The sequence below is a fragment of the Perognathus longimembris genome, chromosome 15 (assembly GCF_023159225.1).
Source record: "Perognathus longimembris pacificus isolate PPM17 chromosome 15, ASM2315922v1, whole genome shotgun sequence".
NCBI lineage: Eukaryota > Metazoa > Chordata > Mammalia > Rodentia > Heteromyidae > Perognathus > Perognathus longimembris.
Window position 1 is genome coordinate 9,859,551 of NC_063175.1, and position 24,020 is coordinate 9,883,570.

A 24,020-nucleotide genomic window follows, 5' to 3' on the forward strand; every position below is an offset into this window, starting at 1 on the left:
AGTGTCACATCTGTGGTTCAGGATAGAGCTTTTCTTTCTTTGGTAGTCCTGGGATAGAACCCAGGGCCTCCTGCTTAGGGGCGGTAGTAGGTATTCAGGTTTTCTACCACTTGAGCCACGCTCCAGCAGGTACTTAGGTTCATAGCTTCACTTTGTCGCTGCCTTTTGTCTTTCTGGTAACTGCTTTTCCCGTGTACCCCTAGGTCCCTCCTCTCTTCCAACCTGCCCCCTCTGTAGATCCACTGTATTAAACTTTTTCCTTTTATTTTTGGTGGTAGAGCTTGCTATGTAGCACACATTGGCCACAAACTCGTGATCCTCCTGCCAAGTGCTAGGATAGCAGGCATGTGCTGCTTGGTAGTATTTCTGGAGAATTTACACTGTGTAAGGGAAACTCTAGGAAAGGGAAAGAAAGTTCGAGCACCAAAGCAGAGTGCTCCAAACCAGAAGAGACTTAGAAAGCCAGGCTGCAGCAGGATCGGGAGCGTGCACAGGCTGAGCCAGGAAGCAGAGCACAGAACTTGCATGATTGACAACTGCTGCTAGGCCTTCCCAAGTTCGGGTCTGGTCTGATGGGAGGCCCCCATTCAGTAACAAATGGGTGGCTGATGGTTTGGCTATGAAGCTCCATTGCTGTTAGGGTTCCCCAGGCTAATGGCCTACATGTAAAGCAAATGCAGCCCACTTCACACCTTGCGGTTTCCCCTTTTTGTGTGAAACAGTACATCCCAAAAGGTCCTATCTATTTTTCTTCTTTCCTTTTCTCTTTTTTCTTGCTTACCTGCTTTTCTTGCTTTCTCTGTTTATTTTTGGTCATAGGGCTTGGGCGGTCCTGGGTGGTCCCTGAGCTCTTCAGCTCTCTTACCACTTTGAGCCACGCACCACTTTGTTTTCTTATGGTTAATTGGAGATAAGAGTCTCACAGATTTTCCTGTCTGGGCTGGCTTTGAACTTTGATCCTCAGATCTCAGCCTCTTAAATGGCTAGGATTACCAGTGTGGGCCACCAGCACCCTGCTTCCCACCTTTCTATTACATGTGCATAATCCTTAAATGTATGAATATAAAATGTATATGTATCCACTTATGTCCAAGAGATGTTTCTTCCTAGTGATTTGTATCTCTTATTCTAAAATTATATGACCTTATTCATGAGACACGTTTCCAGTTACCTTAGATTCTTTATGGGAATGAGGTCAGCTATAAGTAAAAATGTTGCTTTTGAATACTTTGCTAACTATGTGATGGGAATTATTGCTGTTTTAGGTTGCTCTTCTGTTGTTAGAAAAAGAAGTGTTGGACAAGAATGATATGGTGGAACTCCTGGGCCCTAGACCATTTGCAGAGAAATCCACCTATGAAGAGTTTGTGGAAGGCACCGGCAGCCTGGATGAGGACACATCTCTACCGGAGGGCCTGAAGGACTGGAACAAGGAGCGGGAGGAGAAGGAGAAGGAGGAGCCCCCTAGTGAGAAGGTCGGGGACAAGGTCCCCGTCCAGATCCAGGCATGGAGGCCCTTTTAGTCAGGTCTCCTGGGGTTTTGATTCATGCCTGTTTCAGCCTTGCCTTTCCAAAGGATGGTAGCCCTGCCAGCTGCTGAGCTCGGAACAGAGCCCGCCACCTCGGAAGTCGGCAGGTGTGTCGGCAGCTTAGAGCCTCGGAGCCTCGCCCCGCCCCCAGCCCTGGCCAGTCTGTGGTGCCACAGTGACCTCGGATGGTGCGCGGACACTGGGGGTGATTCTGGCTCCTCTGTGGCCTTGGTGATGGGGAGGAAGGGAGTTTTCTCTTCTCACCCCACTCTCCATTCCTCTTTCTCTCTGCAAACGTGCTGTGAAATTAAATTGAAGTACTTAAATATTTTGATTTGACCTCCTAATATTTTAAAGGTTGAACCCAGATCACTTGTTGCTGTTTTAATGGGATCGTTTTCTATAGAGAATTGTAACATATTTAAAGATATGAATTCATTCTGTAAATATGGCTATTTCCATCAGAAATAAAAGGTAAATCCTCTACTTCTTCCTGAGCGCACAAGGCGTATGTATGCTGGGGTGACTTTTAGAAAACAATGCAGAACTGAGTTCTTTCTTTCGGGAGGGCAGTTTGTGGAAGTCTAGATTGTGGTCCAGGTGTACCTGGCATAAAGTGAGACTCGTTCAAAAATAAGGACACGAGAGGAGGGGGGGTGGGGCGGGTGCTGGTGGCTTATGCCTAGAATCTGAGATTCTTGTGGCTGAAATCTAGGAGACTGTGGTTCAGAGCTATCCTAAGAAAAGTCCACAAGACTGCATCTCAAAATAACCAGCACAAAGCTGGGCTGAAGGCATGATTCAAGCCAGTAAGTCGTGATCAGCAAGCAAGCTGGAGAAACATGAGGCAAACAAGTAATTTAAAAGGGACTTAGGAGCCAGGCGCCAGTCCAATGGCTCACGCCTGTAACCCTAGTTAGGAGGCAGATCTGAGGATCATGATTTGAAGCCAGCATGGGCAGGAAAGCCTGAGACTATCTCCAATTAGACACCAAGGAGTTGGAAATGGAGCTGTGGCTCAAGTGGGAGAAGGCCAGCCTTGAGAGAAAAAGGATATAGTGCCTAGGTCCTGAGTTCAAGCTGAAGGACTAGCACCCCCCCCCCCCCAAAAAAAAAGGCACTGATGAAGTGGCTCATGTTTTAGAGCACACACACACACACACACACACACACACACTGAGGTGAGCTAGATCTACCGTTTTCTGTTTTCTGACAAAACAGATTTCTGCAAAATTCACTTGCCTCATGTCATGCTGCTGTTTGATGGCTTAAGAACTGTTGGGAACTGCAGTCTTCTGCTTACGCTGTAGGCAACTTTAACTGGCTGTAGTGACAAAGCAGAGGCCGGGGCTCTGCTTGCTATGGTTATGTAGGTAGACAGTGTTGCTCAGAATGGCAGCAAACCAGGCAGGTGGCACTAACAGGCAGTGCTAATACACGCGCTTCCCCTAGGAAGGACAAAGGACGGGGGCAGGGTGCAATCAGGTTCATTGACAGAGGCCTTATGCTAGTAGCTAACTTCCCTGGGAGGCTAGGACTAAGCTAGTACTGCTGCAGTAAGGTGTAGACCAACTCCCAGTAAAGCTAACATGGCCATGTCCTCTAAGAGACCTCTCACAGAGGCGGTGGCTACAGAAACCCGAAATTGGGGGTGACAGCAAAGAGCCCATCAGCCTCTAGAAGCCAGGCCTAGCTTCCTTGCAGCAGCCATGGGAGGAGCTGTCTAGAAGGTGGAGGAGCACTTCTTGAGAAGCTGGCCTGGAGGGTCAAGTGGTGGCGTCAACTGCACAGGAAGGCCTAGGCACGGAGCATGGGAGGCATGGGTTTGGACTCCAGAGCTTTTACTTACATTTGTACTACTTCCAAGCTCAGTTTTGGCTGCCACCCTAAAGACCTGTTTAAGAAGTTTTCCAGCCAGGCACCAGTGAATGGCTCATGTTTGCAATCCTAGGTACTCGGGAGGCTGAGCCCTGAGGATCACAGTTCAAAGCCAGGAAAGGCTGTGTGACTTCTCTCCAATTAACCTCCAAAAAGCCAGAAGTGGAGCTGTGGCTCCAGTAGTAGAGTGCTAGCCTTGGGTGGGAAAAAGGGGGAAAATAGTACTATGAATATGGCTACATGAAAGACAAAAAAAAAAAAACAAGTCCAGGCACTGGTGGCCCATGCCTAGAATCCTATTCAGGAGGCTGGGATCTGAGGATTGAGGTTCAAAGCCAGCCCAGGCTGATCAATCCACGGGAATCTTTGTCTGCACTATACTACCCACCAAAAAGCCACAGGTAGAAGTGTAGCTTCCGTGGTACAGTGCCAGTTTCGAGCAAAAAAAAATAATAATAAGCGACAGAGGTCCTGAGTTCTATGGGCCTGGTACCAGCATACGAACGAGAAGGCTTCCTCCGGGGCTCGCCACCGTAGCCACACACATTAACTTCGTGTCCGTGCGGGAGAGGACAGCTGACACACGCAAGCCCCACGCAACCATTTATTACTCGGATCGGGCAGCCCAGCACCGGCCCCGGGCTTCACCCCCAGGGAGGACGCGGGCGCCCCGGCTGGCTTCCTTGTCCTCCGGCCGCGGGGGGGGGGGGGGGGGGGGGCGGGGCGGGCGTCCTCCTCCTCCTCCTCCAGTGGGGGGGGGGGGGAGCCGCCCGGGCCTTGCCCGCCACCCCTGCAGCCGGCCCGGGCCCGCGAGGGAGGGCTTCGCCCGGCACGCCAGGCGCCCCTACTCGCCCGCCTCGTCGTCGTCGCCGTCGCCATCGTCGTCGAAGGCCTCGTCCTCCCCGTCGTGGGCGGCGGCGTCCTGGTACTGCTGGTACTCGGACACCAGGTCGTTCATGTTGCTCTCGGCCTCGGTGAACTCCATCTCATCCATGCCCTCGCCCGTGAACCAGTGCAGGAAGGCCTTGCGGCGGAACATGGCGGAGAACTGCTCCGAGATGCGCCGGAAGAGCTCCTGGATGGCCGTGCTGTTGCCGATGAAGGTGGCGGCCATCTTGAGGCCGCGCGGGGGCACGTCGCACACGGCCACCTTGACGTTGTTGGGGATCCACTCGACGAAGTAGCTGCTGTTCTTGTTCTGCACGGCCAGCATCTGCTCGTCCACCTCCTTCATGGACATGGCGCCGCGGAACACGGCGGCCACGGTGAGGTAGCGGCCGTGGCGCGGGTCGCAGGCGGCCATCATGTTGCGCGCGTCGAACATCTGCTGCGTGAGCTCGGGCACGGTGAGCGCGCGGTACTGCTGGCTGCCGCGCGCCGTGAGCGGCGCGAAGCCCGGCATGAAGAAGTGCAGGCGCGGGAAGGGCACCATGTTGACGGCCAGCTTGCGCAGGTCGGCGTTGAGCTGGCCCGGGAAGCGCAGCGACGTGGTGACGCCGCTCATGGTGGCCGACACCAGGTGGTTGAGGTCGCCGTAGGTGGGCGTGGCCAGCTTGAGCGTGCGGAAGCAGATGTCGTACAGCGCCTCGTTGTCGATGCAGTACGTCTCGTCCGTGTTCTCCACCAGCTGGTGCACCGACAGCGTCGCGTTGTACGGCTCCACCACCGTGTCCGACACCTTGGGCGACGGCATCACGCTGAAGGTGTTCATGATGCGGTCCGGGAACTCCTCGCGCACCTTGCTCAGCAGCAGCGTGCCCAGCCCCGAGCCCGTGCCGCCGCCCAGCGAGTGCGTCAGCTGGAAGCCCTGCAGGCACTCGCAGTGCTCGCACTCCCGCCGCACCACGTCCAGCACCGCCTCCACCAGCTCCGCGCCCTCCGTGTAGTGGCCCTTGGCCCAGTTGTTCCCGGCGCCCGTCTGCCCTGCGAGACAAGCGGGGTGGTAAGGAGGGCGGGGGGGGGGGGGTGGGCAGGGGGGAGGGGGAGGGGGGAGACCCATCTGCACCCCCAGCCCAACTTCCCTCCCTCCCCCTTCCTTCCTTCTTCCCTTTCCTTCTTTCCTTCCTCCTTCCTTCCTGCCCATACCTCCCAAAGGCTAGGATTACAGGCATATGCAATCAAGCTGAAAAAAAATCAACAAGAGCTCAAAGCCCCCAAGTTCAAGCCCCAGAACTGGTAGGAAAAAAATAAAATAAAATGAAAACACAACTTTCAAAGACCAGGGTGCGGTGAAGCTGTGTGTCGAGTGGCAAGAGCAGCAGCCGGAACAGGAGAGCCCCGCAAGCCCCGACTTCAAGCCCCGTCCAGCCACAGAATGAAACGCACGCCAGGCTGTCTCTGAAGGCTGGCATCACGTCCGCGTGGGCCGCGTATGACATTTCCACTGACAAGCACGCGCTTTGTGAGTATCAGGGAAGATGACAGCATGTCTCTAGGGGAGTGACTGAGCGCTCTGGGGAAGGGGGGAGGCGCTGGCTCATGCAGAGGGGAGCAGAGGGGAGCGAATGTGCCAGGTGGGTGCGTGTGTGGACACATGTCACTACAGCCCCAGCCTCCGTGGGATGGGGGGGTGGGGTGGCAACAGCGGAGGGGCCAGCCACTCCCAGCCCGCCCCACCCCACCCCCAGCATGAAGACTTCAACATTTCACGAAACATGATCACACGGAAGTTGTTACTTTTATTACGTGTGCAATAAAAATGCTTTAGAATGCTTTCCACAGTAAAGGTGAAGTTCTGGAGAGCAGAACAGTCACGTGAGACCACAGCGGCCTTCCACTCGGGCCCTGTGTCCCACGGGGCTGCCCCAGGCCCCCGGCCCAGCAGCAGAGGCTTCACACCCCGTGCAGCAGCCACTCCAGCCATCGGGACACAGCTTCCTGAGCCCCTGTTCTGTTCTCTTAGGACCTTGGCACACTAGGATGTGAATAACCTCCCTATGAACAAGGAGAGTCTCAGATTCTCTGTGAAAATCCCAATGAAACCTTCTTCTCCCTCTCCCTTCCCACCCCCCTCTCTTCTCTCTGTCTCTCTCTGTGTGTCTCTGTCTCACTGTCTCTCTCCCTCCTCTCCCTCTCCCTCTCTCTCTCTGCTTGCACTCTACTGCTAGAGCCACACCACCTCCACTTCTGGCTTTTTGCTGGTTAATTGGAGATAGTTTCATGGGTTTGTCTGCGCAGGCTGGCTTTGAACCTTGACCTTGGCCTCCTGAATAGCTAGGATTATAAGCGCCAGCCACCAGTGCCTGTCTGGCTGCCTTAGCCTCACAAGCGGCCATTGTCCTTTCTAAGCCCCCATCAGCCCAGCACAGGGTGACCCACCTACACCCCAACACAGACCCTGGGAAGAACAAAGCCAGGGCCATTTTCCTATCCGAAGCCAGCCTCGGCTCAGGGCTAGTCTTATATTTGCCACTCAGTGGAAAGCTCTTACACCTGTGCAAAAGACTAAGCAGCACTGTGAGAAGAGCCAAGGAATCATCTTAGTAAAACCGTAGCAGAGGGCTCAGGGCAGACACAAGCCTGAAACATCAAACTTGCCAGTCTTGTAAGCTGGCTCTCTCCTTTCCCAGCTCACTTGAGCAACTCTCCCAGCATGATTTGCTAGCAGGACGTCTCTGCCCTTGACAAATGGAGGAAGCTAGTGGCTTTGAAAATATTTTGCCACTGTCTCATAGCAACACACATTAGCAGTTAAATATTTGGGGGACAAGAGTTGAATATCTTCTGGCACTGGCTTGCAGCAAAATTCATCAGTGACTGTGGCTCGTTAAACACCAGGCTGCCATCACTAACTTTCACCAGTGAGGTAGCAGCTCCCCCGGCTCCTGCGTGTACCCTCTGCCTTGACAGTCCATCCATAGCCTCCCTCCCAGACTCTAGCCCTGAATCTTCAACAGGAAGCTACAAATCCACGAAGGAGCTTTGGGAATCCGTACCTCTGCTTTCTTTCCACAATCTAATTGGCATGTCTGCAATATAACCAGTAATTCGTCTAGAAAAGCAGCTGTGAAAAGCATGTTGTTAGAAACTTAAACTAAAAGCAGCTTCCACTTTAAGAATTCTATGCCTGCCAGGAAACCTAGCTACTTGGGAGGCTGAGGATCCAAGTCACAGGCAACCCTAGGCAGGAGAGTCCATGAGAGTCCTATCTCCAATCAACCAGCAAAAAGCCAGAAGTGGAGCTGAGGCTCTAGCCAACACTGTAGCTTTCTCCACAACAAATGTGCTCTTTCAACAAAATAAACACATGCATTTTAAACAAATCCCAAGCCTGAATTTTATAAGTTCCCCCCCCCCCCCACTCCTGGGGCTTGAATTCAAGGACTGGGCACTGCCCCTAAGCCTTTTTTTTTTTTTTTTTTTTTTTGGCCAGTCCTGGGGCTTGGACTCAGGGCCTGAGCACTGTCCCTGGCTTCTCTTTGCTCAAGGCTAGCACTCTGCCACTTGAGCCACAGCGCCACTTCTGGCCATTTTCTGTATATGTGGTGCTGGGGAATCGAACCTAGGGCCTCATGTATACGAGGCAAGCACTCTTGCCACTAGGCCATATCCCCAGCCCGCCCCTAAGCCTTTTTGCTTAGGCTAGTGCCCTACGATTTTGAGCCACAGTGCCACTTCCAGTTTTTTGGTGGTTAATTCGAGATAAGAGTCTCATGAACTTTTCAGGCTGGCTTCAAACCGCAATCCTCAGATCTCAGCCTTGTGAATAGCTAGGATTATAGGCGTGAGCCAGTGGCACCTGACAAGGCATTCATTTTTCAAATTTTCATTAACCCCATCTCAGTATACCTCATTAAAAATTTTAAATATCCTAGCTGGGCACTGGTAGCTCATGTCCATAATCCTACTCAGGAGTCTGAGAGCTGAGGATCATGGTACAAAGCCAGCCCAGGCAGGAAAGTCTGTGAGGTGCTTATCTCCAGTTAATCACCAAAAAAGCTGGAAGTGGAGCTGTGGCTCAAATGGTAGAATTCTAGCCTTGAGCAAAAAAGCTCAGGGAAAGCACCTAAGCCCTAGCTAGGTTCAAGCTCCAGGAATGGCACACACACACAAAATTTAAATATCCTCAATTCTCAGATGTCAGCCTCCTGAGAAGCAAGTAAGATTACAGGTGTGAGCTATCATAGCTTGGCTGTTCTAGAATGTGTGCGTGTGCGTGCATGTGTGTGCACGCGCACAGCCCTGGGGCTTTCATTCAGGGCCTGGGTTCTGTCTCTGAGATCTTTTTGCTCGTCAGCAGTCTACCAGTTGAGCCATAATCTCCACTTCTGGTTATTTGGTAGTAAACTGGGAGGTCAGAGCCTCAAGGGACATTCCTACCCAGGCTGGCTTCAAACTATGATCTTCAGATCTCAGTTCCTGAGTAGCTAGGATTACAGGAGTGAGGCCCTGTGCCTAGCTTCTAATCGGTAATTTTTAATAGCTACATAGTATGTGATTAATTCTTAACTTTCAATAGCAGATAATAAGCAGTTTCATCAGGTAACCATTTTGCTCTTATGGAGAATACTATAGCTGGTCTCTGGTGGCTCAGGCCTACCTACTCAGGAGGCCAAGATTTGAGGATTGAGGTCTGAAGCCAACATAGGCACCAAAGTCCATGAGACCCGGATCCCTAATTAACCAGCAAGAAGTTGGAAGTAATCTATGATGGCATTTCAGAACTCTATAAATGATGACACCTTTTCTGCCAATAAAGAGTCACACTGCCTAAAAGGGAAAAAAAAAAGTTGGAAGTAGAAGTGTGGCTTAAGTGGTAGAGCGCTAGCCTGAGCAAGAAAGGTCAGGGACAGAGCCCAAGCCCTGAGTTCAAGACCTAGGATTGCCCTACCTCCCATACACAAAGAATAATGTAAGTATGGTGGCTCAGGCCCATAATCCTAGTTGCTCAGGAGCTGGAGGTTGGGAGAACCACCGTGAGGCCAGCAGACAGAAAGATGAAGGCCATCTCCGCTAACAGCTGGCAGAGGTGGTGCGTGCGCCCCTGCGAGGCAGCTAGGCAGGTGGACGAGGCCAGAGGGTTCACAGTCCAAAGCCAGCCAGGACACAAGAGCTCATCTCCAATGAACGGGCACAAAGCTAGGCTGGAGGCATGGCGCAAGCGGTTAGAGCATCAGCCAAGCAAGTTGTCCTGTGAGGCTGAGTTCAAATTTCAGTACCAGAGGAAAATCAAACTTTTCTCAAATGATGTGGCTTGAGGGAATGGGGCCTTTTAACTGTGGTAAACGTTTAGACTGACTCTTAGAGGAAGGAGGTGGGACTGAACACGATGCACGTTCTTCTGGAGGTGGAGGAGCTTTTGCGGCCCCATGAGTGTCTATTCTTACATGGTCTGTGACCTTGGGAGTAGAGGGCTGGGGGGCTGCTGCATGTCAGACAGAAAAGCTTTTCTCTTCCTTCACCATGCCGAGGATGAGCTCCCATGTGGGGCAATGGCTCTACTACCAGCCCTCACCCCAGCCCTCGCCAGACAGATGCAGCCACCTGAAGAAGCAACTCCAACACCAAGGCCACTGAGCAGAGCTCAGCTGCCCCTCGCCCACCACTGCGGGCCGGGAAGGGTCCAGCACAAGCAAGAAAAGCACTCAGAAGCACTTAGGAAACAAGTACTGGCTCTGCCCTGCAGGGAGGGGCCACGTGGAGAAGAACCGAAGGCCCTGTGCCTGGTGAGACAGACCGGTGCCTTTGAGGGGAGGGGCAGCATGCTGTAGTTGGACCTGGAAAGTCTCCCAAATGCCGGGGTGTTCACGGCTGGGTCCAGAGCTGTGCTGCTATCCGGCGGTAGTAAACCCTTCAGAAGAGCGGGCGGCCCGCCTGAAGGCCATACTAGCGGGGAAAATCACTAGGCATGCTCCTCCCGCAGGAAGCACTTGGGTGGCTCTTCTGCTTCACACTTGTTTGTGAGAGAGACTCGCCAACTGCGCTTGGGCCAGTCTCCAGCGATCCTCCTTCCTGCACCTCCCAACGAGCAGGAATTACACACGTAAATGCCACCACAGTCGGCCTAAATAGTGTATTTATCCATGAGCTTTGCTTCTAATGTTTTTGTACGTGTGTGTGCATGTGTGCCAGTCCTTGAACTCGGGGCCTGGGAGTTGTCTCTTAACTCTTACAATAACTCAAGCCACATGTCCACCCCTGCGTGTTTGGTGGGTTCATTGGAAATAACAGTCTCATGGACTTTCCTGACCAGGCTGGCTTTGAACCACAGTTCTCAGATCTTAGCCTCCCAAGTAGCTAGGATTATGGGCGTGAGATACTGACGCCCAGCTGCTCCTATCATTTTCAGTGAGTTTGAACTATAGGTGTCACAGGGGATACTGGTAAGTTTCCATGCTTTTCTCTCAGCAGTGGGTAAGATAACATTGCTTTTTATCGAGAATTAAGCTGTCTTCCCATGCCTTCTGAGGAAGGTGCCGGCATGTGAATTTCCCACGATGTATTCAGTTTCTGTGCCGTCACATCTTTGGGCTTAAAATCTCCACATTGCCTCAGAAGACATTTTATCTTTGTCAGCTATGAATATGAAACCCCACCTGATTTTATGCAGATTAAAAATACCATACAAAATGACTCGGGCTCTGCATAAGGTGTGTATAAGACATAAATGAATTTTTGTGTTTAGCGTCGTTATGTGTATATGATTATCTCCAAATTGAAAAAAAGAAACACTTTGGTGCCCAAGCATTTCAAATAAGGGATACTCAGGTTCTATGGGAGACATATTTGTTGATTGAGGTGTTTCTGTTGATAAGATGTATATTTTTTCCCTCTAGATAAGTGTCTTACTCATTAATTAAAGTGGGGTTAGATATGGTGGCAGTACCTGTAATCCCAGCTACTTAGGAGGTGGAGATGATCTTAGGTTGAGGCCAGCCTGAGCAAAAGCTAGTGAGACCCTATTTCAAAAACGAGCATGGTGGGGGCTGGGAATATGGCTTAGCAGTAGAGTGCTTGCCTAGCATGTACAAGAGCCCTGGGTTTGATTCCTCAGCACTACATAAACAGAAAAAGCCAGAAGTGGTGCTGTGGCTCAAGTGGCAGAGTGCTAGCCTTGAGCTGAAGAGCTCAGGACAGTGCCCAGGCCCAGAGTCTAAGCCCCATGACCACCCCCCCCCAAAAAAACACAATCCCCTGTATCCATTAACCAGAAAAAAAGCTGGAAATGGGGGGCTGGGAATGTGGCTTAGTGGTAGAGTGCTTGCCTAGCATGCATGAAGCCCTGGGTTCAATTCCACAGCACCACATAAGCAGAAAAAGCCAGAAGTGGTGCTGTGGCTCAAGTGGTCGAATGCTAATCTTGAGCAAAAAAAAAAAAAAGCCAGAGACAGTGCTCAGGCCCTGAGTTCAAGCCCCAGGACTGGCAAAAAATAAAAGCTGGAAATGGTAAAAAGTGCCAACCTTGAGCAAAAAAGCTAAGGGACAGTGCCCAGTGCTGAGTTTAAGTCCCAGTACTGGCACAATAAATTGTCAGGTGGGAAAATTGCAAGCCATCTGATAGGACCACCTCATTTGATTCTGTCATTTTCTGTGGGAGTTTGCTGAGGGAGGGTCTATGCTCACTGCTTAGATGGAGAGAGGATAAAGCAAAACATGTGGCGTCAGCCTTTAGAAAGCAAACAGTACGACTAATTGCTGTAGATCAGGGAAAAAAGAGATACAGGTAGAAACAATAAAGTGAAAATGGCAGATGTAAGAACCAAAACCTGAAGGTGAAATCGCGTCATAATGAGAGAGGGAAAAAGAGGCTAATGTCTAAAAAAGAGGCTAATGTCTAAAACTATCTCTCAGGTTTTGTTTTTCAATCAGAGCTGGGCACAGTGGCTCAAGCCTGTAATCCTATCTACACAGGAAGCAGAGATCAGGGGGTCAGGATTTAAGACCAACTTGGGGGGGGGTGTGTGAAAGCAAGAAAAATATGTCATTTGATCAATGGGTGGGTGCAGTAGTACCCTATGTTTCTAGAGATTTGGCTAAGCACAAATAGGAGGATCTCAATGCAGGCTGGCCAGGGCATAAATGGAGACCTTACTTGAAAATTTCCCATGCAAAAGAGCTGTTAAGCGTATAGAAGAATACAGCGTGTCGAGTAGTGGTGTGCCTAACCGACACTGGAGGTCAAACTCCATTACCACCACAACCAACCAAATTGGAAACAACGAAGAACTATCAGTACGCCAGTGTCATTTACAAACACGGGCACCACTTCCCAGAAGAACAAGTCCAGCATTAAAAGCGCCTCCCTGTGTGATTAGCCGGGCTGGGGGCGGGGAGAGTGTGACTGTTGGTTTCCATCTTATGATTTTCCCTGGTCTTGTGATGTATTTAAATCTGGCACATGGATTCACTTTAAAAGAAAAATGCCCGGAGCTGAGCCTGGTGGTGCTGTCTGTAATCCCAGTACTCAGCAGGTGGAGACAGAAAGATCTCCAGGTTGAGGCCAGCATCTGTAGGAAGATCCAGTCTCAAAAAACACAAACAAACTAAAGCTTGCCTGGGGACAGTGTAAGGATACAGCAGTTGCCCGGAACGGAGGAGGCCCTGGGTTCAATCTCCTGCACTACAAATAAGCCAGTCAACAAAACATTTTTTTTTTTTTTTTTTTTAAAGAAAGAAGATGGAACCTACCGAAAATGAAGTTGTCAGGCCGGAAGAGCTGCCCGAAAGGCCCAGACCTCACGCTGTCCATGGTGCCTGGCTCCAAGTCCACCAGGGCAGCCCTGGGCACGTATTTCTGAGCTAGAGGAGAATAAAAGTCCAACCATTACTTCAAGGGTTCTAGAACAATTGATTTCTCTCAGCAAATTCCGCCAGCTATAGAACTGTCTGGAAGGGGATCTGTCTTTTGGGGGAGGTACTGAGATTGGGAGGATTACAGAATGTTAACTTTGGAGTGAGAAACCAGCCCACAAGAGGCGGGATACAGCCTCGGGTCTTCTACTTCCTGATTACTGTAGTATTTTCAGTTCTCTTTTTCCTGCGTAGCTGTGTGGAAATACAAAGAATCTGTGGCTACAGACTCAGGTCACACACCACATCCAGTTGGCATGATATTGTGACCTTTTGGTACCTCCCCCATGCATGCACACACACATACACACACACCCCCGCCACCACTGTGTCCCCAGAGATCCGCTCTTGTGTGAATTTGAGCGTTTCTAGCTGGGCTCTGGTAGGCTCACGCCTGTAACCCTAGCTAATCAGGAGGCTGAGCCAGGGAGGCTGCAGTTCAAAGTCAACAAAGGCAGGAAAACGTCCATGACGTTAATTGCTTAATTGCTAATCAGCAAAAAGCTGGAAGTGGAGCTGTGGCTCAAGTGGTAGAGTGCCAGCCTCGAGGGGAGAAGAAGCGAAGGGACATTGCCCAGGCCCTGCGTATGCGCCCCAGTAATGGCACACATGCGCGCACACACACACACACACACACACACGGGTTTCCCTGCAGTTTTTCATGGCAGCTGTGCAAGCAGCTGCTCGCAGGCAGGATGGGGAAAATAGGATCCCTCACAGGAAGTGCAGCCCCCACTCCCGGGAGGAAAGGGTGTGGGCAGAGCCGGCTGGGGCCACGGGAAGTGCAGTGCTGGCTGGAATTTCTCAGACCTGGGGGCACAGCTGCCTAAACGCACAGAACCCGGGGAGGCCTGGGCCTGGCTTCTCCCAGGGCTGTCCAGAGAGATGGAGAAGGTCTGGAGGCTGTAAACCCCATGACAGTGGCTGTTTACAGGCACGGAGTCTCAGAGGTGGGGCCAGGGCAGCACCTGACATTTCTCTGGGTGTTCTTCCAGTGTTAGGTCGTTGTTGTTTTGTGAGGGGTATGACCCTCTTTTGTGGAGGGGGGGAGGCAGACAGGGCAGAGGAGTGATGCTATCCCAAATGTGGATACAAAGCACAATTAACCAAACTCCTCCACGTGACCCAGGACTGCCTGGGCTTCCAGCTTTCTCTCCACAGGCCAAGTGTGAAGTCTTTCTAGGTGGCAGTCAAGCACGGCGAGGTCACTGGCCAGTGTCTTGTGAAATACTAGCCAGGAATCCCCAGGAAGGGACACCTCCCCACCAGGAGGGGAGGGGGGAGGGGGAGGGGCCCGCCCTAGATCGCATTCTCTTAAAACCGAAGGGACAGGCCAGGGACCAGGCCCCAAGTGTGTCTCTCCACACTCTGGGGGCTGGGTGAGCTGATGAGGAGCTCAGCCCCCCACCATAGGCTGGGTGTGCTGCTGATGAGCTCAGCCCCCCCCCCCCCAGGCTGGGTGTGTGGTTGAGGAGCTCAGCCCCCCCTCTCCCCCCCCCCCGCTGGGTGAGCTGATGAGGAGCTCAGCCCCCCACCATAGGCTGGGTGTGCTGATGATGAGCTCAGCCCCCCCCCCCATAGGCTGGGTGTGTGGTTGAGGAGCTCAGCCCCCCCCCCCCAGGCTGGGTGTGTGGTTGAGGAGCTCAGCCCCCCCCAATAGGCTGGGTGTGTGGTTGAGGAGCTCAACCCCCCCCCCCAGGCTGGGTGTGTGACTGAGGAGCTCAGCCCCCCCCCCCCCCCCCCCCGGCTGGGTGTGCTGATGAGGAGCTCAGCCCCCCTAGGCCGCTGCCCGCAGTCTGAATCCAATTGACGGTGGCTTTCCCGTCCGTCCCCGGGAGCGAGGGCGTGGCCGCGCCCGCTCCACTCGGGACAACTTCTCCTGGCGCGGCCGCCGGGTGCTCGGGAAGCGGGAAGCAGAGATGTGGCGCTGGGCCGGGGCTGGGAGGGGCTGGGGTCCCGGCGGGAGAAGGGCTGGCGCGGGGGCGGGCGGTGAAAGGCGGGGCGTCTAAGGGGAGAGCTGGAGTCCCCACACAGTGTGCTGGGGAACTGGGGTCCCGCGGAGTCTCTGCGGGGGGAAGAGCGGGTCCCAGTGGGGCAGGCGGGGTAACAGGCGCGGGGCGGCGGGGCCGGGGCGTGCGGGGCCGGGGCGTGCGGGGCCGGGGCGTGCGGGGCCGGGGCGTGGGGGGCCGGGGCGTGCGGGGCCGGGGCGTGCGGGGCCGGGGCGTGCGGGGCCGGGGCGTGCGGGGCCGGGAAGTGCGGGGCCGGGAAGTGCGGGGCCGGGAAGTGCGGGGTGTGCGGGGCCGGGGCGTGCGGGGTGTGCGGGGCCGGGCGCGCGGGGCGGCGGGGCGTGCGGGGCGTGCGAGCCCGGGCGCGCGGGGTGGCCGGGACGTGCGGGGCGTGCGGGGCCGGGACGTGCGGGGCGTGCGGGGCGTGCGGGGCCGGGGCGTGCGGGGCGTGCGGGGCCGGGGCGCGCGGGGCGGCCGGGGTGCGCGGGGCGGCGGGGCGTGCGGGGCGGCCGGTGCGCGGGGCGTGCGGGGCCGGGGCGCGCGGGGCGGCCGGGGTGCGCGGGGCGGCGGGGCGTGCGGGGCGTGCGGGGCCGGGGCGCGCGGGGGCGGCCGGGGCGTGCGAGGCTTGCGGGGCCGGGGCGCGCGGGGCGGCCGGTGCGCGGGGCGGCGGGGCGTGCGGGGCGTGCGGGGCCGGGGCGCGCGGGGCGGCCGGGGCGTGCGGGGCGGCGGGGCGTGCGGGGCCGGGGCGCGCGGGGCGGCCGGGGGTGCGCGGGGGCGGCGGGGCGTGCGGGGCGGCGGGGCGTGCGGGGCCGGGGCGCGCGGGGCGGCCGGGGTGCGCGGGGCGTGCGGGGCGTGCGGGGCTTGCGGGGCCGGGGCGCGCGGGGCGGCCGGGGTGCGCGGGGCGGCGGGGCGTGCGGGGCGGCGGGGCGTGCGGGGCCGGGGCGCGCGGGGCGGCCGGGGTGTGCGGGGCGGCGGGGCGTGCGGGGCGTGCGGGGCCGGGGCGCGCGGGGCGGCCGGGGTGCGCGGGGCGGCGGGGCGTGCGGGGCGTGCGGGGCCGGGGCGCGCGGGGCGGCCGGGGTGCGCGGGGCGGCGGGGCGTGCGGGGCGTGCGGGGCCGGGGCGCGCGGGGCGGCCGGGGTGTGCGGGGCGGCGGGGCGCCCGCCGGCCGTACTCACAGGATGACTCGTTGTAGTAGACGCTGATCCTCTCCAGCTGCAGCGCCGAGTCGCCCACGTAGCCCCCGGCCGGGTCGATGCCGTGCTCATCGCTGATCACTTCCCAGAACTAGGAAGGGCGTCGGGGACCGACCGTCGGAGGGACGCCCGCCCGGCCCCGGCCTCCCCGGCCCCGGCCTCCCCGGCCCCGGCCCGCCCCGGCCTCGCCCTCCCCGGCCCCGGCCCCGCACGCCCCGGCCCGCACCCCCGCTCCTGGGCGAGCGCCCCGGGGCCCGCGCGGGCTCCGCCCCACCTTGGTGCCGATCTGGTTCCCGCACTGGCCCGCCTGGATGTGCACGATCTCCCTCATGGCGGGCGCGTCTGCCTCGGGCTGCTGGCTCTCCCGACGGCGGCGGCGGCGGCGACTGAGGGCCCGGCGCCCCGCGCGCGACCCGGGACCCCGCCCTCTGCCCCCCCCTCCACCCTCCGCCCCGGCGCCCCGCGTGGGACCCCGCCCTCCGCCCGCCCCCCCATCCCCCGCCCCGCGCCCCGCGCCCCGCGCAAGACCCACGGGGGCGTGGCCTGTGCCCGCCCCGCCTGGGCCGGTCCTTTAGCCCGACAGCTAAGGGGGCCCCCAGCCCCGGGGAGGGGGGAGGGTGTCAGGGGACCCGAGGGGTTGCTAGGGGGCCGATCGCTGCCCCCACCCCCCGCTCGTGGGGAGGGGATGGGGGTAGGGAGGCTGGGCCGCCGATCGCCCCCCTCCCGGGGGACGGTGTGGGGGGACTGGCTGGCCGATCGCGCCCCCCCCCCACTCGCGGGGAGGGGACGGGGAGGGGGAGGCTGAGCGGCCCTTAGCGCTTCCCCCAGCTCGCGGCGCCCCCGGGGGGGGGGGGAGGGTTGTTGCTCCACAAGGGACCTGCGGGTGGCAGATGGGCTTCAGGAGGGACTCCGGGCCTCCGCCCCCGCCCCTCCTCCGCGGAGCCCTGAGCTTGGTTTGGGGTGGCACCCCAGCCGGCCTCTGGCCTGTCTCCTGAGGGCCCCTCCGGACGTGACCCCATGCCCAGGTGACTAGGAGCCCAGCTCCCCACCCCAGCTCCCAGACGGTGCTGTCCCCCGTGTGCCCATTGAACCACACACAGTTCCACCCGCAGCCCCTTGGTGGTTAACTGGAGGTGAACCCCACAGGCTTCCGGCCCTCTCGGCTCAGATGCCCTCTGGCCCCGCTGAAGCCTGGTAAGCCATGCTCCGCTAAGAGGCCTGGAACTCTCTGGAATCTAGTCCCGTGGGGATGTCCATCAGGCAAGGCTCTTGTCAGCTACTCCTAGCACAACTGTGCCAGTCAGCCACATGAAAACCACCGCCATGTCCTGAGCTGGAGTTCCCCTTCCAGGCCTTTTGTTTTATCCCTCAGTACTGGCTCCACTTTCTGTGCACACATCTGGCTCTCTACCATTTGAGCCAAGGCTCCACCCTCTGCGTTCTGCTGGTTTATGGGAGGCAAGAGTCTCACGAACTTTCCTGCCTAGTCTGACTTTAAACTGAAATCCTCAGATCTCAGCCTCCTGAGGAATACAGGCCTGAGCCACTGAAGCCCAGCACCAGGGCTGTGGTGAGCACTGGGTACTGAGTACCCAGGCTCCTCCTGGGAGCCCTTCGGGCTGAGAGATCTGGAACAGTCCTGATGTATGCGCCCCCACCCAGTGGAAACACCTCCCAAGAAGGAAGGGAGCATGTTTTGTAATCCACCCAGGGCTTCTTTATAAACATGGGGTAACTAATAGGAAATCCTAATGTCTAATGGAGAGGAGACACAAGACTTCAAGCAGATTGCATTTTTCTTCTAGAGTTTTTCAAATGCTCCAACTTTGGAGAGCATTTGGTTCACTGGGTCCCTGTCCTCCAGGCTACTCTTCTGTCTTCTCCAGGTCCCTAGGTCTCTCTACAGAGGCGGTAATGACATATCGTATAAACACTATGGTACCAAGCTGTGGAGCTCCTCGACTGAGCACACAGCACCCTTATTTATGCTGTCCCTTTCCAGATTGCGTGTGCCGTAATTACTAACTCACATTAAATGCTACCTTGCTCTGTCTGGCAGGGTTGCGTCTAGGGTGGGAGACAGGAATGGAGGGGCCCGTGAAGCCCTGGGCAAGGCCTTCTCTTCAGCATGGCTTACTCAAGTTTACGGAGCAGTACCCGCTTTCTAGGCCTTTCCACAGTTGGTGATGGCAGCCATCTCTTCAGTGCTAATCCTTGGGCCAGAATCTGCGTCTGGGGTTCTCGGGTGGGCCAAGACGCAAGTAGAGGACGGATCCGGGATTGCTGTCACCTGAACTCGTTTCACTGGGGATGCACTGACTTTAGATCCTCGGGAGGCCCCTCAGCCTGCTACCTGCTCCATGGTGGGACAGCACAGGAAGGGAGGGACTTTTATGCAGAATTTATGCTGCTGTTGGCAGGCTAACCTGACATCCTGGCTCTTAGAGATAAAAGTCTGGCTCATGTTGCTGGCGAGTTGTGGTGAACGAGGCTTGCCTCTGACTTGAGGATCCTGGGTGAGAATTCACACTAGGAAGTCTCTGAGGCCCTAGATATACAAGTTACGGGTCAAACTTACAGGAAGTCTCTGGGAGTATTTTCCTACCTTAAAGAAATAGGCCTTCCTGCGTGGAGTAGAGCAGCCTTGCAAGTGAAAGGGCTGTGTTTGGACACACACACTCAAGATGGCTGTCCTCTGCAGCTCAGGAGTCTCCAGGCTCCTTGGGGATTTGCCTCTGGGCACAGCAGTAGCGTACGGAAAATTAGTGCCAGCCACTCTTGCTCTTTCCTCCCTTCTCTAATATCATCCCATGCTAGGAAGGAGCTTGTGATACATGCCCGCAGACTCTCTTTACCCATAATGCTCTCTGCTATTGGCTGTCCTCTGGGAGATGGGACAGAGGGAATGGTGGTGAGAACTGGGTGCTGAGCGCGGTCTAGATGCAGTGGGGTGGGTGGGTTTAGTGCGTTTGCCTCTGTGTTCTACAGAGAAGGGCAGCCCAGGGCCAAGTTCTCACTTGTTTCTGAGGCAGCTATGGGGTTGCTGGGCCTTGGCCTTGGGGCTCCACATTGTCTGAGCTCCTGTCTCACTGTCCCTCCTGGGCCTTGGATTGCATTCTTTTTATTTTTTTCCCCTGTCACTGTCCGGGGGCTTGAACTCAGGGCCTGGGAGCTGTCCATTAGCGTTTTCGCTCAAGGCTAGCGCTCTACCATGTGAGCCACAGCTCCACTTCCAGCTTTTGGGTGGTTAACTGGAAATAAGAGTATCATATCATGGACTTTCCTGCCCAGGCTCGTTTTGAACCTCAATCCTCAGGTCTCAGCCTTCTGAGTAGCTAAGCCCCTGGTGGGCCCTACTTCCGTCTAATGCAGTCACCCATCCAGAACGGACTGCAGGGTCACTGGCCAGGTTTGAACACGGTGTCTACCAATACCCAGGACACTGGGTACAGAGTATCGGGGTTCCTTTGTCTCCCTCCCTCTTTTGTTCTTGGCAGTAATGGGGATTACATTTAGGGTCTTTTCCTTACTGGGCAGGTGCTCGATCGCTTGAGCCACACCCCTTGTCTTTCTGCAGTAGTTATTTTTCAGGTTCCTGTTCTTCACTTGAGGCTGGCCTGGATCAAAACCCTCCTACTTATGTAACTTGTCTAGGAAGGATGACAGACATGTGCCATTGCACCAGCTTTCTTGTTGAGATGGGGTCTTGCTCATTTTTTGCCCAGGCTGTTCTGGAACTCTAATCCTCTCAATCTTCACCACTCAAGTAGTTAGAATCACTGGAGAGCACCTGGTTTCTCCCCTACCATGTTCTGGGGGTGACGCAGAGACAGAAGCTGGGCAAGGGAAGCCCTGGGCAAGGAAACGGGGGACCCACCAGTCTTTTAAAATGGCCTTGGGGATGCTTTCTTTCCTTCCCTCCCTCCCTCCTTCCCTCCCTCTCTCCCTTTCTCCCTTCCTTCCTCCCTCCTTCCTGTCTCTGTCTCTCTCTCTCTCTTTTTCCTTCTTATTTTTTGTCAGTCATAGTGCTTGAGCGTGTCACCTGGATGTTGTCTCTGCTTTTGTCTAGCTTTCTACCACTTTGAACCATAGCTCCATTTCTGATTTTCTGGTAGTTTATTGGAGATAAGAATCTCATGGCCTTTCCTGCCCTGGCTGGCTTTGAACTGCAATTCTTAGATGGCAGCCTCCTGAGTAACTAGGATTACAGGCATGAGCTACCTGTGGCCAGCTTGGGGACGTCTTCAACTAACACTAGACTAAAAATGAAGGTTACCAGACTGTTATATAACTTTACTGTTGGTAGGTAAAGGATGGCATTTCTTCAGACAGAAGGGGACATGGTAGCCACCACTGTGTAGACGCCAGCAGGTGTTGAGACAGAACCGTGAGCCTGGGCGGGGGGGGGGGGGGGGCGGGGGAGGGTGTCCTCTCTTTGGGTCCTGGGGGTATTGCGGAGGACAGGAACAAACATGAGACTCTCTGTCCTTGGCCAGGGTGAGTTGGGTCTGGTCCTAAGCAGCTGGCCAGGTTTGGAGCTGGGTCTCATATGAGCCATCCATTAAGTTCTTCTGCTACCTGGAGCTTTCTCTGAAGCATTGTCAAAACTTAGTTTCTGGAAAAGAAAGTCCCAAGAGGAGGCACACTATAGGCAGGTGCATGAATGTAATGCAGCCCATCTCAGGCTGGTGGAGCCCTGGTCACCCATTTTGGAATCAGGGTTGATGAAGGCAGACAGTAGACTTGCTAACACAGGAATGTGTTCAGCTCAGTGTGGAAGAACCTTTCCTTGAATTCTAATTCTTCTGGAGAATATTGTATACATAGTAAATCAGAACATTTCTTTTTGGCCACCCCAAACACTGTACTCACACGGGACAGGAGAGCCTGTGGGCAATGGGCCCAGCACCACGCAAGGCACTCTGGGAAACAGTCAAACATGGGGCTTGAGAGCTGCCGCCCTGGGCAGCCTGCCCAGGGAGCCAGCCAGAGGGGCGCCTGGGCTGCTCACTTGCCCTTTGCATCTCAGCACCTAACACCTAGGGTGGTGTGCAAATCAAACACGACAGTCCCTGCTAAGGAGACTCCTTGAACGGAGTTGGGGGTAACTGTGCCTTTGAGCAGGCAGTGGGTCTGGGAAGGTGCAGGAGGGAAGAACTGCAATGCAAGGGGCACCGGCCTGGCAGCTCCCCCTGTGTGTACTCTGCCAGTGGGTCAAAACTACAAATCGATTTCCAGGTCCTGGGCCTGCGAATCCTGAGCAGGTTGCATTTCGGACAGGGTCAGGCCTGGGGGAACGGTTTGCTGGGTGGGGCCAGGGGGAATGGTTTGCTGGGTGGGGACAGGGGGAATGGTTTGCTGGGTGGGGCCTGGGGGAATGGTTTGCTGGGTGGGGCCAGGGGGAATGGTTTGCTGGGTGGGGACAGGGGGTATGGTTTGCTAGGAATGGGGCAGGCACAGGAGCCATGCAGTAACTGGGGGCCCGTCACTCTGATCAGTGCTCTTCGGGGTGGTCTGTCATTTTTTAAGGCCCCTCACGCCACACTGTCTGCAGGTTGGGCGGGCTAGCTCCAAGAATTTTGTTATGCATACACACTTAAGAACCATACGTTAATTTCTTCTCTTTCATGTACTTACATTCATGAAGTGTCTGCTTCATACCATGAATTGCCCTTGGCTCCAGCAAACCCGGCTTCTAACAAGCCTGAACGCCATCCATGGTGGAAGTTGTTTCTGAGTTGTATGGTGACAGGGAGGTGCACATGGACAGTGAAGCTCATGCCTGGCTGTGTCACACACACACACACACACACACACACACACACACGGGCAGTAGAGATCATGCCTGGCCGTGTCAATGCCTTCTCCCTTGCCAAACACAGCAGCTTAGACATGACAGAACCTAGAGGTAGTCCCCAGTGAACTTCTACCTAGCTGATAGCCCCTGAGCCTCAGTTTCTCCGTCTGTAACACCAAGGGCAACATTAGGCTGATATGGAGGCCCTGGAGCCCAGATGTGCCTGCAGCCCCCTCCCTTCTTCCTCCCCTACTTCCTTCCTTGGCTCCTCATATTGAATCCATACTAGCTGGGCTGAAGGAGGAACTGGGGGGGCAGGGGGCAGAAGCCCAGGCAGGAAGGAAGCCAGTGAGACTCAGCTCTGGAATATTCTAGTCAGTGATTTCGAGTGCAAAGAAGTAAGGGACACTTCACCACAGGATTTAAATGTTTTTGTATTTCTGGGAATTGAAAGTAGGCCTTTTTTTTTTTTTTTTTTTTTGGTGTATGTGTGCCAGTCCTGGGGTTTGAACTCAGGGCCTGGGCACCATCCATGAGCTTTTGGCCTCAAGGCTAGTGTGCTACCACTTTGAGCCACAGCACCATTTCTGACATTTTTTTTTTTTTTGGTAGTTCATTGCAGATAAGAGTCTATGAACTTTCCTGCCTGGGCTCACTTTGAACCATGATTCTCAGAACTCAGTCTACTGAGTAGCTAGGCTTATAGGCCTGACCCACCCACCCCTGGCAAACCTAGCAATTTTTATAAGCTAGAAATTGTTCAACCACTAAGACACTTTCCAGTCTCTTAAAGCATCCCCATTAAGAAGTACTAACTGAAAGCTGAGTTTGGGGATACACCCCCATAGGGCCAGCATTTGGAGAGGCGGAGGCCAGAGGATTGCTTGAGCTCAGAAGCCAGCCGGGTCCTGTCACACACCCACAAATAAAAAAGCAAAGCAAATGAGCCATTGCACAACAATATGAATATACTTAACACCTCTGACCTTCTTTCTCTTTTGTATGTGTGTGCCGGCACTGGGGCTTGAACTGAGAGCCTGAGTGCTGTTTCTTAGCTTTCTGTGTTCAAGGCTGACACTTGAGCCACAGCTTCACTTCAAGCTTTTTGGTGGTTAATTGGCAATAAAAGTGTTGCGGACTGTTTTTCCCAGGCTGGCTTTGAACTTCGATCCTCTGATATCAGCCTCCTGAGTACCTAGGATTACAAACATGATCCACCAGCACCTGGCTTGAATGGTATTCTTTACCATAATCAGGTAGTACATTTTGAAACTTAATTCATTTTGTTGGTGTTGGGGAAATTCAAAGCCTCGTCCATCCTAAGTACTACACCCCCCCCCCCATCTCCAGCCCCAGTATGGTTATGTGCTTTTTTAAAAACTACAGTTTTGAAAGGTGGTTAAGTAGTTAAGATTGGATCATAAAAAATTGGAAAAAGACTGGAAAATAACAAAAAAGATAAAGTCATCGTTAAGTCATTTTTTTTTTTTATGTTTCTTGACAAACCTTTAGTCTGTAACTCCTCTTCTTGAACTCCTGTTGCCTGTATGCTTAGGGCAATTTGCTGTGAGAGTATAAATTCCTGTTGGATTGCACGTCATAAAAATCAGCTTAGGAGCCATGGCTATAATCCTATAATCAATAGGCTGATATCTGAAGACTACAGTTTGAAGCCAGCCCAGGCAGAAATGTGTGTGAGATTCTCATCTCCAATTAACCAACGAAAAGCTAGAAGTGTGGACATGCACGCACACAATACTGTTCAGAGCTGGGGGTCAGTGGCTCACATCTGTAATCCTGGGATTACAGATTTACTGGATGGTAAAACA

The 24,020-nt window shown here is 54.9% G+C and overlaps 2 protein-coding genes across 2 annotated transcripts in view; one reads left to right on the plus strand and one right to left on the minus strand.

The window, feature by feature from the left end:
• Afg3l2 (AFG3 like matrix AAA peptidase subunit 2) overlaps positions 1-2,015 on the plus strand; it is a 47,386-nt gene extending 45,371 nt beyond the window's left edge. Inside the window, exon 17 of the mRNA XM_048363173.1 lies at positions 1,266-2,015. Coding sequence (XP_048219130.1) covers positions 1,266-1,523 — 258 coding nt within the window. The 3' untranslated portion in view covers positions 1,524-2,015. The remainder of the gene's footprint in view (positions 1-1,265) is intronic.
• A 2,213-nt stretch (positions 2,016-4,228) lies between these two features.
• On the minus strand, positions 4,229-16,760 carry Tubb6 (tubulin beta 6 class V). Its single transcript, XM_048363561.1, has 4 exons — positions 16,669-16,760; positions 16,377-16,485; positions 13,035-13,145; positions 4,229-5,330 (listed from the first exon to the last, which is right to left on the minus strand). Exons 1-4 carry the CDS (start codon positions 16,723-16,725, stop codon positions 4,252-4,254), a joined length of 1,356 nt encoding a protein of 451 aa, XP_048219518.1. The 5' UTR covers positions 16,726-16,760; the 3' UTR covers positions 4,229-4,251.
• Positions 16,761-24,020: the final 7,260 nt, after the last annotated feature.

What these genes read in the sequence shown, in the direction of transcription:
- Tubb6 (XM_048363561.1), bottom strand. Translation starts at nt 16,725, where the DNA reads ATGAGGGAGATCGTGCACATCCAGGCGGGCCAGTGCGGGAACCAGATC. An exon ending in CTACTACAACGAGTCATCCT is followed by an intron (nt 13,146 to 16,376) that starts GTGAGTACGGCC and finishes ATTCTCCTCTAG; the next exon opens with CTCAGAAATACGTGCCCAGG. An exon ending in GCCTGACAACTTCATTTTCG is followed by an intron (nt 5,331 to 13,034) that starts GTAGGTTCCATC and finishes CTTGTCTCGCAG; the next exon opens with GGCAGACGGGCGCCGGGAAC.